At 32.6% G+C, this 11,886-nt stretch overlaps 1 protein-coding gene across 2 annotated transcripts in view; it reads left to right on the top strand.

The window, feature by feature from the left end:
* Positions 1–2,403: 2,403 nt before the first annotated feature.
* Positions 2,404–11,886, top strand: part of LOC106466391 (nuclear receptor corepressor 1-like) — a 61,071-nt gene continuing 51,588 nt past the window's right edge. The window contains exons 1-2 of one of the 2 annotated variants that reach the window (XM_022394391.1): positions 2,404–3,038; positions 10,601–10,687. In XM_022394391.1, coding sequence (XP_022250099.1) covers positions 3,016–3,038; positions 10,601–10,687 — 110 coding nt within the window. In that variant the 5' untranslated portion in view covers positions 2,404–3,015. The remainder of the gene's footprint in view (positions 3,039–10,600; positions 10,688–11,886) is intronic. The other variant, XM_022394392.1, reaches the window with a different exon arrangement.

Genomic DNA, 11,886 nt, shown 5'->3' with positions numbered 1-11,886 from the left:
GTGAAGATACATCCACCCCTGCTAAGTAGTCACGTGGACATACAACAGACAGTATTATTATATTTATATATGTATAATGAAGAAAATCCCAAAATTTTCGCTATTTTGGTATTCGTTACATGCGTTGTGTGGTTAAACTTGTATTGAACCCTTTTTTGTTGTTTATTTTTTTATAGTTTAAATGTTTTAATTCTTTACTTCATTTCTATACGATTATTAAAGTAATTTGTGATATTGTAATAGAAAGTAACCTAATCTCTTTTGTTGTACATCTAAATTTCGTTCGAAATAGATATAAAACACCGTCTTCTTTTTCAAAATTTGTAGTGAATATTTAAGGAATTTAGACATTTTGGCGAAACGTTAACTGAAATAAAATGTTTTTCATTATCATCTGGAGAATAAAGGTCGTTTTTTTTATTGAATTTTTAAAAACTTTATTGCCACATCACCTTCTCTGCACTGGTTTGGTTGCATTTAATTCCTCCTGGTGGTCGTTCTGAAATTTATAGACCATTAAAAAATCTTAGGCAATAAATAACTGCAAAAAAGAACAACTAAACAGTAAGCTTGTCCAGGCTGTTTCGAGTTACTCCTATTTATCAAATAAGATATAAACATTCGTTATCTATAACACTGGATGTCACGGCATTTGATAATTACTCTCAAAATATATTAATGTATTAATTATCTTACATTTTTATTCTTATAGGATAAGAATTTTGGATCTAAACCTTACTTTGGGAAATACAATTTACGAATAGTAAACCGCATTTTATGAAAGTGTTTTGTTTATACAAGTGCAGTGGTGTGCTGCAGATGTGAATCATGACGCTACGGGGAACAAATTTATCACCTATACATTTAATTTAGTGTGAATTCCCGAACATTTGATGACGAAATGCCGTCAAGGAGAGATTTGTAAATGGAAAGATTTAAAAAGCGTTTCTGTGAACGAGTGTTCTTATAGCAACCGAAGGCCACATCGTATGGAAGAAAAAAAAAATATTCAATGCCTTCCATACAATGTATGTATTGTTACACGAAAATCCTCGTACAGCAGATCGTTTAGGGCTTCGAAACTAAAATAACCCCATACTTAAAACGAAGGCTATAGTTACGAAATAGAACCTTCCAACCTAAAAAAATATTGCCATGAAACTTGACATATATTGTACTATTAACTATTCAATAAATGAATATTTGAAGTTGACAAGAAAGATGGCTGAAGGACCTGGAAAAACAAAAATTTCTTTTAACCACATACCTGTAAGGACCCCTCATGAAGCCCCAGTAAACGTTTGTGTTTTTGGTCTACTTAAACATGGTCTTGAAAGCTGACATCTACATACAGTGAAGGGTTTGTGATGATATATGGTCAAAAATTGAACTCGGCATGTTTCACAGAAGCTTATAACAATGACAATGGCAAATGTGTAAAACATGTATATGTTAATTACTTATAAGTGTTTGTTTTTTGGCATAAATCACAAACATGTTCTAATTGATTCACAGTGTGTGTCCAACTGTTGACATGGCGTAATTAGACCTACTTTACTCTGAAATAGTTATTGTTCTAAGTATGACAATAATAAATAACCATTTTGGAGGGGTCAAGGTTACTTTTCATTTGAAGTAGTTCCTTAAATAATTCATTTTTTAAAACATAAATTAGGAACACCAAGTAACTAACAGAACAAGATGCTAATTAACTTTATATATAAATACGTGAATAATATATAGGACAAAGAAGAAGCAGACTGGTTCGTTTAATAGTGTTTCGTCATTTCAGAGATCAAATAACCATTTTACTTTTATTTTTGAAATCTGCACAGATTTTGTTAACAGGGAAGCTAGTTTTAAATAGCGTAATAATTAGGGTACGTTTCTATTAATTCGTAGTGATAAATGGTTTCATTAATAGTGCATAGATGGCAGCAGTAATGTAATATATAGATGTGAAAGTGTCTATAGGTGACAGCAATAGTGAAATAAAGATTTAAAATTAATTTCGGAAAGCTAATTGAAGGCAGGGTGAGTTTTATGAGAAAAAGTTTAGAAATCATTACATGCTTGTTCGTTTAAAGTTTTTAAAGCAAAATCTCAATCACTTTTGAAGGGATAATTCAAATTGTTTTTATCCAAATAGACTTCTTAAATTCTTCAGATTTATGATTAGAGTTGGTAGCACTGTTTATGATTCTTTTAATAATGGATTTTTAAAGAATCACAAGTTGATAAAATTAAACTTTTAAATTAATATAAATATTAACAGACACGCAGAGTCATTTATCATTATTCACTTTTATAGGAATTTAACTTTTTGTCAAGTTTAATTACTTTCAGGTTTAGCAGCAATCATGGGATTATTTGTACTCGGTCTTAACATCGAAAACGAATGGTGTAGTGAGTTATGTAAACTAGGGTAGAAGTTAGTACATATTAAACGTCGAACGAATAATAATTTCGAATTATAACCTTGATCCTATTATCATTAACAGGAATTCATAAAAAAGAATGATGGAGGAACCCTAATTATACACCATATTACAATTATTAGATTAGGAGCCGTGTTATTAATATCATTATTCGATTAATAAAACGTTAAGTTCTTCCAGATGTTTGTAATCTAAGAGCTTAGTACGATGGTACTTAAAAGTTAAATGCATAAGGCTTAATACCCATGTTCAACAGTAGACGTAAGTACAATATTTGTTAGGCCTAAGACTAATAACAGAATCTTTGCCCTCAATGTTATTGTTGATAAGCAGCGCTAAGTTACTGTCATTAATAGGCTGAGATTGATTTCACTATACCTTATTCTCTTATCGTAAAACTTTATAAAGTCCTTAGGGTAAAAAACAACAGCATAAACCTCTTAAGTGAGTTAAGTTGAAGAATCTTTCTATGCATGTATGAAATAATTGAAATGATGTAAAGAAGGTTTAGTCAGAGTAGTCTCAGGTTCATCCCAAGCATTTAACTTTCAAGTTTCAGTTTGCAGATAATCAAATCATGTCTGGCACGACAAACGAACGGTAAGTTATGTTATAGAACTGTGATCTTGTAATTTTTCATCTAGATGCTAATAGTTTTTTTTTGTTTTTTTTATACAACTCGCAAGTGATGTAGATAATGAGTAAATGACTTAGTTTTGATTGAGGTTCATCCCCATGGATTCAACACATTATTCATTTTTCTCATTTAATGCCTATTTTGGTTGATAAGTCCTAATTTTAGTGCCTAGAATGTATCTGATCGGTTTTAAAAGAATGGAATAAATTGGCTTTAGTTATAAATTTAAGAAGATTTGTGTTGTTGTTTTTTACTTTGGAAAAGTGCAGCAAGAATGAGTGAAGTAAACAGTACAAAAAATACCTACATCATAGCAACCCATCAGCAATTTATAAATTAGTCTGAGCATCAAATTATATGTAGTTTTGTAGTATTTGTTATTAAAATGAGCTGACTTAGCATCCTAATTATTGTACAGCATGAGAAATCCTTCCCAAACGGAAGTGATGTCAAAACAAATGCTTCATATTTTAACTTTCTTTTTACTCTCAGCTAGTCATATGTGTGTGAATGATAATGGTAAGTTCAGTCTTTCAAAATGTTGAGCCTATTCTGTCAGTAGTTCTTGCTTGAATTAAGAGTGTGCTCCTATTAACCAATCACGAGTTAAATGAGTGACTTACAAGTTGTTTGTTTAAGAAACGGCTATACTGAATAATGCTTTTGAATATATTTAAAGGCAGAGTAGAAATTGGTGGGTGTTCTGATGTTGAATTGTTGCATCTTTAGATTGGTCCATTTGCCGTCCACCATCATCTTTTTAATCTTTCATTTTTGATTCATCTCAATATCAATAACATATTTCTTAACGTTTGAGTTTTATTTGTCTCTCGGTACAGTTATAGGTGGTTTCTTGACGAGCTGTAATAAAAATATTTAATCTATATGAGAGTAATCAAAACATTAATTCTGTGGTTCTTAAAAACAGAATTTGGAGTTTCAAAAATAAAATAAAATGTACTCACACTTCAAAAGTTCTGAACACGTAAACGTTACAGAACTTATATCTGAATTGTATAATCTTGACACTACTTTTGAACTTCTAATTCAACAATATAACTGTAACACATCATCAGTAATGTAACCTAGACACAAGAAGTTAGGAAAAAGAACCAGAAAGAAAACACTTAAGTTCGAAAATTGATCACAAAACTCTTTTGGATAATACAACACTACGTTACAGAACTTATATCTGAATCGTATAATCTTGACACAACTTTTGAACTTCTAATTCAACAATATAACTGTAACACATCATCAGTAATGTAACCTAGACACAAGAAGTTAGGAAAAAGAACCAGAAAGAAAACACTTAAGTTTGAAAATTGATCACAAAACTCTTTTGGATAATACAACACTAGAGTTTAACAGTTAATGGTATTCACTAATCAATTAATTTATGGCCCCCATTAATTGACTATTTTTGATCAATCGAGTAGTATTATGTTCCTCAAACCATAGTATGTACAAGCAAAAAACAAGTTGGTGGTGGGTGCTGCCAGACATTTGTCTTCCATCTAGTCAGCAGATCAAAATTAGTGACAGTGGCGGATCACATTAACAGCTTTGCCATAACAAAGGATAAGCACGTTTGGCGGCAATGGAAATCGAGCCAGAGATCCTTAAATCCTAAGCTGTCCCTCTCCCTCTCGAACAGCCAAAGCTAAACAAACATGAAGTAAAAAAAAAAACACAATGTATAAGGCCAAAGTTGGACAGAGTACAGATGAACCATTATGTAGCTATGCATTTAACAACAAACTTAACAATATTTATTTACTTGGATAGCTGGAATAATTGGAAAAGTAATAATTAAAACCCTAATTTCAATTAGTTCATTATCTTGATGTTAATCAATTTAAATTTAACTTCGATCGTGATTAAGTACTTCATAGTGGACCATATGTACTTTGCATAAAAATTTTTAATTAGTCAGACCAAGAGTTGTCCTTGGATGTACTTCAACATACTGTGATAATTCTCTTTTTTAGTTTTGATGTCTGTCATAATTGAAACTATGGACAGCTAGAAACCATTTGATCCTTTAAGTCGCTCCCATCGACAAGAAAAAAGAGGTTAAAATTAAACCCATCCTTTGTATTTCCTGAGGTTCCAAGCTATACTCTTGCTAATCGCATCATGTCATTCATCGTGTTAGAAAAGTAAAACCATTTTCTTTTCCAAAACTTAAACTTGTGTCCTCAGAATGTGGCACAAAAACTTCGAGGTGTTTATCCTATCACTCCCCTAGATAAACTTGTAAACTTCAATTGGATTACTTCTTACCTTTGTTTTCTCAAGATAAAATAGGTTAAGTTTTTAACCTCTCTCCGTAAGATAACGCTTCCATCATCATAGTTGTCCTCCTCTTCTTAACCCTTTCCAACAAGTTGTTGTCCTTTTATGGAGACCAAAGTAGACTCAAGATTACAAATGAGGCCTGACTAGTGATTTGTATAAAGAGCTAATTACATCTTTTGGTGGCTTATCTTCTATTTTCCTAAGATTCTTTTCTTCGGTCACAGTTCTTAGCGGGTTTCAATTCACGTTAAAGTTATGGTCTAGATTACGATATTACCTTGCACTTACTATAATTATAGGTCATTTACTACCTGCTTTCTATCGAACTTACGGAATATTATCGTAACATTCTCAATACGGCTAGAAATAACCAAGTTTACTTATTATGCCTGTATCATTGTTGTTACTTATTTAGGCTATTTCTGTGTTAACATATCTACTCCTGTAAACAAAACTAACTCAAATTATCGACACAATGCTCTGTTGCTAGTAGTAAAGCTGGTAGAATTTTAGGGTGTATTTACAGACACGTTGATTACAAATCAAAAGAGATGAGCATCTCAATATAAATCAACTTAGGTCAGTTGGAAAACTGTACAATTTTGACCTTCTTATATAAGAAATGACTTATTGGAACATTTTGAGTAGAGTTACTAGGGTGGTCTAAGGAGCTATTTTACAGCAGTAGTTTAAAATTAAACTTCTTTTAATGTAACATTTAACGACAACATCACTGCTGTTCGAAATAAACTCGCATCCAGCCCTCTACATTTTAAGATGTATTGAGTCTTCCCTTAAATTTACTATGTTCACCACATCTGAAAACAACCCATTCCAAAGGCCAACCCCCCCTTTTTTAAAAAGTACAACTGTCTAAGCTGAAGATGACTGCTACCCTGCCAAAATTTATAATTTTATCCCTTTTACAAATTTTTCTCATATAGTGAAGTGTCATGTATCAAACAGTTTTAAAAAAACAAACCTTTAGTTTTATCAGTTTAAATTAATTATATTTTTTTCCACACTGAATTTTGATAACACACTTATATTTTTTTTAATAATTTACTATGGAGAAATTTCTATATATAAGGACAAAGGCAATCTTGTTACAGGAACCATTACCTCTGTGTGTACTTTTTAACAGGCTTATAGAAAAACGTTTACTCAAAATGGTTTATTACTTTTAGATACTGGATTACAAAGTGATATAATCCTAAAATCCATAAATATAGATGCTAACGAAAACAAAAATTATGTTGTTTCAGAAAGTTCTTGTGCATTTGTAAATAGATCAGCTTCCGTTAATGGTCATTCTCTAATTCTTCATGACCTTACAAACTCCTTAACATGACTTAAGTTCAAGTACCACCTCTAGAGCTGGACGACTAGTTGTAATAATTAAAAATGGTAATTATCAGGAACAGTAATTTTGATTAGTTGGTTAATTTTGTGACATTAATCTATTATTTTACAAGCCACCAGTCATTGTTCGTAGGTGGTCGGGTTAATCACCTAACATTAACCAAACCTTTTGTTGATTTTATGAATAGATCAGTTTCAACTAATGATTATTTTGTAATTCCTCACAAACCTGTAAGTTCATAACAAGACTGAGTATAAGTACCATATCTTTGTCACTGTTGAGGACGTTTGTTTTGTTTTGGTTTCTAGTGGAGTTCATTCATTGTACGTTGTGGAAGTTGTTCTTGCATGTTTACGTATTGACCATTTGATGCATATGACAAGCAGAATAAGATCCACAGCTGTTCAGGAAGTACAGGTTTTGGTTGAGATTCTTTTCAAGAAGTTTATTGACCCATAAATAGATCAAGCCTTTTTTTTTTTCCTGTAGCCAAACTTCTTGTTTACAGTCTATTAGTAAATCTACCAGAGGAAAATTTGGCCATGCACTGATCATTCATTGAAGTTAGGTAAGGCATAACTGTACTTATCAGTGTTCAACAAAGTGTTGAAAGATTGTAGTTTCTGTATCAAAAAAGAACCAGGACTAGTCCACAACTCATCGTGTGGTCAAGGACCAGTCCACAACTCATTGTGTGGTCAAGGACCAGTCCACAACTCATCTTGTGGTCAAGGACCAGTCCACAACTCATCTTGTGGTCAAGGACCAGTCCACAACTCATTGTGTGGTCAAGGACCAGTCCACAACTCATCGTGTGGTCAAGGACCAGTCCACAACTCATCTTGTGGTCAAGGGCCAGTCCACAACTCATCATGTGGTCAAGGACCAGGCTACAACTCATCATGTGGTCATTTACATATGTATAACAGAGAGCTAGAATACAAAACATATCCTCTGTTCTTTATAATATAATTTCTTTGAGATTTTCCAGAATGAATCTATTGTGGAAATGTGATTGTAGGGTTTCCTCTAATAAGGTATGAAATTAATCATTTGTAGGGTTTCTTATAATAAGGCATGAATTGAGTCATTTGCAGGGCTTCCTATAATAAAGTATGAAGTGAGTCATTTGCAAGATTTAATATGTTAATCTGGTTCCATTTTCAGAAAAGTGGTCGACATCAAGCATTTTGAAGTAATGTTTGGCAAATAGTTGATTTTGGTCAATTTGTTAAATACAGATATTTTGCTTACACACCTGGCAAAAGGCTCCTTCACTTTCAAAATTGAAAAACAAAATGACTGCCCAAAAAACCCCCAAAAGTCGGTGACCATTACCTTGTACACCAAGAAATTTGTGTCTCAAGCATATAATCACAATGTTTTCTGTCTTTGTAACAAACCTAAGTGGTTCTTTGAACTAAACAAGAGGAAATCCTCCACTTGAAATTCTTTTAGGCAGGATTAGAGTAAATTACTGTATGAGACCCGTTTTTGCATTTTTATTTGCTTTATTTTTGTGTGCCACTAATACCAAGCGTGGGGTGTGTTTATACCCGATTTGATTTTATCACTCGGCAGGCTCTCTACCAGCCTACCCTCAAATTGAAAATCTTTAAGGCAGGATTAGAATAAATTAATCTATGAGACCCTTGGGTGTGGTCAAATACATCAAATGAAAGGGTTTGACCTCCTGAGTCCAAAGTTGTAATTAGATCTCAAGTTGGTCAAGAGATGACGGAGCTATGAACGAAAAGTTAGAAAAAACTTGAAAAAAAAAAGATTGAGCCATTCTATGAGTCACAGCTAAGAAAAAGTATTAATGTTACCATGACAACAAATATTTGACTCTTTACTGAGCTGAAACAGTTGACTTGAATGTTGGCAGAAGTAGGTGGGAAAAAAAAAAAGCTTTAAAAAATTGGTGAAAATTTATATTACTGTTTCAGATATTGTAGTTAAACAGGCTTCAGCAGTTAGGCTACATCAGTAAAAATACAGGAAGTATTAATCTTTATCTTTTCCCTCCAATTTCCAAAAACTTTGTCTGCAATATAAAGTCTCTCTGTGATAGTGGTATCATCTACTATTGAGCATTGATTTTAGTTGTTTCAGTTAAGACATACCAGATACTATTTAATGCAGCTATTCAGACATGGAAGTGGCAGCCCATATGCCTAAATAAATGCAGCCTTTTGGATGCCATTTTGGGTTATTTTATTAGTTTTTTGGAAGAAAGAGACAAAATTTAGGTTTGTAATCACCATTTTTGTACTTGGAATTTACAAATTGACCCAAACTGGAGTCTAAAAGAGAATTTAATTCTATGTATTAAAAGATATATGACCAAACCTCATGGGTAAATGGTGACCATTTTGTTTTCCAATTTTGAGAGTGAAGGAGCTATTTGCCAGGCAGGCAAACCAAATTTTTGAATTAAGCAACCTCAAACTGACCAAAATCAATTGTTTGCCACAAAATAGCAGTTTTTTTTGGAAAAGTGAACTAGACTATGTTAATAAAGTATGAAATGAATCACTTGTAAGGTTTTCTGTGTTAATAAGGTAGGAAATGAATCACTTGTAAGGTTTTTCTGTGTTAATAAGGTAGGAAATGAATCACTTGTAAGGTTTTTCTGTGTTAATAAGGTAGGAAATGAATCACTTGTAAGGTTTTTCCGTGTTGATAAGGTAGGAAATGAATCACTTATAAGGTTTTCTGTGTTAATAAGATAACAAAGATGTGTAATGTGGTCTTTTGATTTGTGGTACGATAATTTTGTCCCCTTTTCTCACAATGATTAATTTTAAAACAAAGAAGACATTAAACATATAATTTTATTAACAGTAAATTAGCTTGTAGGAGAATCTATTAGATGCAACAATCAGTAATTGGAAATATTTGGTGTGGATATAATGTAAAAGTTTCTAATATAATTCTAGAGATAAAGAATTATGGAAGCGTTTTTTTTTATAAACACTTGAAAGTACAATTCATAAAGTTTAAATGACGCTTTGCTGCCTTCTTTAGAGTCACACACCAAAACAATTATTACCAAGGTGAAAATAACATCGAGACTTGCATGTACACAAAGATTAGTTTCATGAAACTAAGAATCACGACCGGTGAAGTAAAAGAACAGTAATGTGAAATGATACAGTAACACAGACTTGTCTCAAAATTAAGATTAAAAAAAAAAGAACTTGATTAACAGATCGTGAAATTTGCTAGATCACTAAATATCATTTGGTTCCTTTGAAAATCACAACTATTGTTTAGCCAAAGCCACGTAAACAACAGGTGTCGCTAATTATGTAACCAATGCCTCTAGGCCACACCCTAACATTTGTAAGTTGTGGCCAGCAGAATGCATGCATAATGTGGTGTTCAGGTGTATCAACAGAAGTAATACTAGTTATCCAGCCATGTGTTCAATTGGTATGTATCTGAAGTTGTACAAGCTTGTTATAAATTGTGTCACAGCTAGCAAGGCTATCTTTCTACATCCTTGATTTAGGTGTTTTATATAAAACCTGCATTTTCAAAGTTTGTGAAAGCTCAGTAACTAATAACAAAAGATTACAAAATTTGTTGTTGTTTTTATTAGGATAAATATTTAGATTTAAATTTATCTCATCCTGCTAAATCCTTATGCCTGTTTACATAACAAGTTCCCAGTTGATTAAATGCCAATGTGGTATTATGAATTCTCAATGTGACCTTAATAAATTCTAATACTTATTATTCAGTTAATATTTTTTTTTGCTTCCTTTAAATGACAAAAAAAAAGTACTCAAATTTTGTATAATTTGCAAAGGACTAATTATATAGTAATTGATTTAACATCCTTCTATTATGTAGAAGTCCAGCGGAATCTCCCTCATTGGCTCATCGAATGGCTTCCTCTATTCGACCAGGGCAAGTCAACGGAATTCATCTATCTTGCAGGTGAGTTTGTGAATTACAGAGAACTACTAAGGAAGAAAAGCAACATACTCTTGTGCCCTTTCTACGAGGCTTAAAGATTTATTTATTAACTTCTTCAATTAATAAAGTAAATTGCTCAGTTTTTCAAAATTGAAAAAGAAAAGCCTTTATTTGTTCTGAAAACAAATACTTCAAACAGTAAAAGTTTGAAAAAAAAATGGAACATAAAAATATAGGTTAAGTCATTGTTGTTTATCAAAAAATATAAGTTAGAGAGTCAAACTGAGTGAAAATGAATGGTGTGTGTGTTCAGATAGACTTCAATAAAATCTGATGTCTGTATAACATCTCAGGATGATGCCATGTGGTATTCTTTTATGTCCGACAACATGCTTTGAAAAATACTCCAGACCTTTTTTTAAAACACAAACTACCATTGAACATGCAGGAGAAATAAAACATAAACTACAGAGTTTGACCACAGAATTTACGTTAGCAAGATTTAACTTTCGACCACAAATGGATTGAAACTTCTTAATATCGTACATCTAAATTACCTTTCATTGTTTTGAAGATTGAGAAAATTGCTGCTGCTAATATGCTTTTTCTATATAGTCTGGAATGAAGCATCTGGAGATAGGTTATATTTATTGGTGGTAATTATTAGTTGTCTTGTGGTCTGGTTATTTGTTATATGTATATAAGATTAACAACTCGCACATAAAAACACAGTTAAGTGCCATCGATTCATCCTTGACTCTTGGTGACCCAATGACTGGCTCTCTTCAAGATGACCTATCATCAGTTAGATCCTGAAGCTGACGTAGAGACATGCTAGTGGCTTCTCTGATCCTATCCATCCAATTGTTTGAGGTCTTCCACTCCTTCTGATTCTTTAACTTGACCAAACATGATAGTCTTCTCTATTTCTTTGTTTGGCTGCATCACATGTTCATAATATGTCAGTTTCTCTTCAAACATCACTACCTCAAGAGAACAAGTAGCCATTATTTGGTCGAGGACTGATTGAGATCTTGGACAATCTTCCCCAACACCACATTTCCCATGAGTCAATCTTCTCCAACACCACATTTCACACGAGTCAATCTTCTCCAACACCACATTTCCCATGAGTCAATCTTCTCCAACACCACATTTCACACGAGTCAATCTTCTCCAACACCACATTTCCCATGAGTCAATCTTCTCCAACACCACAT

Source organism: Limulus polyphemus, unplaced genomic scaffold (assembly GCF_000517525.1).
Source record: "Limulus polyphemus unplaced genomic scaffold, Limulus_polyphemus-2.1.2 Scaffold2247, whole genome shotgun sequence".
Lineage (NCBI taxonomy): Eukaryota > Metazoa > Arthropoda > Merostomata > Xiphosura > Limulidae > Limulus > Limulus polyphemus.
The sequence above is the reverse complement of the archived record's forward strand: the minus strand, read 5'-3'. Positions and strand labels throughout refer to the sequence as shown.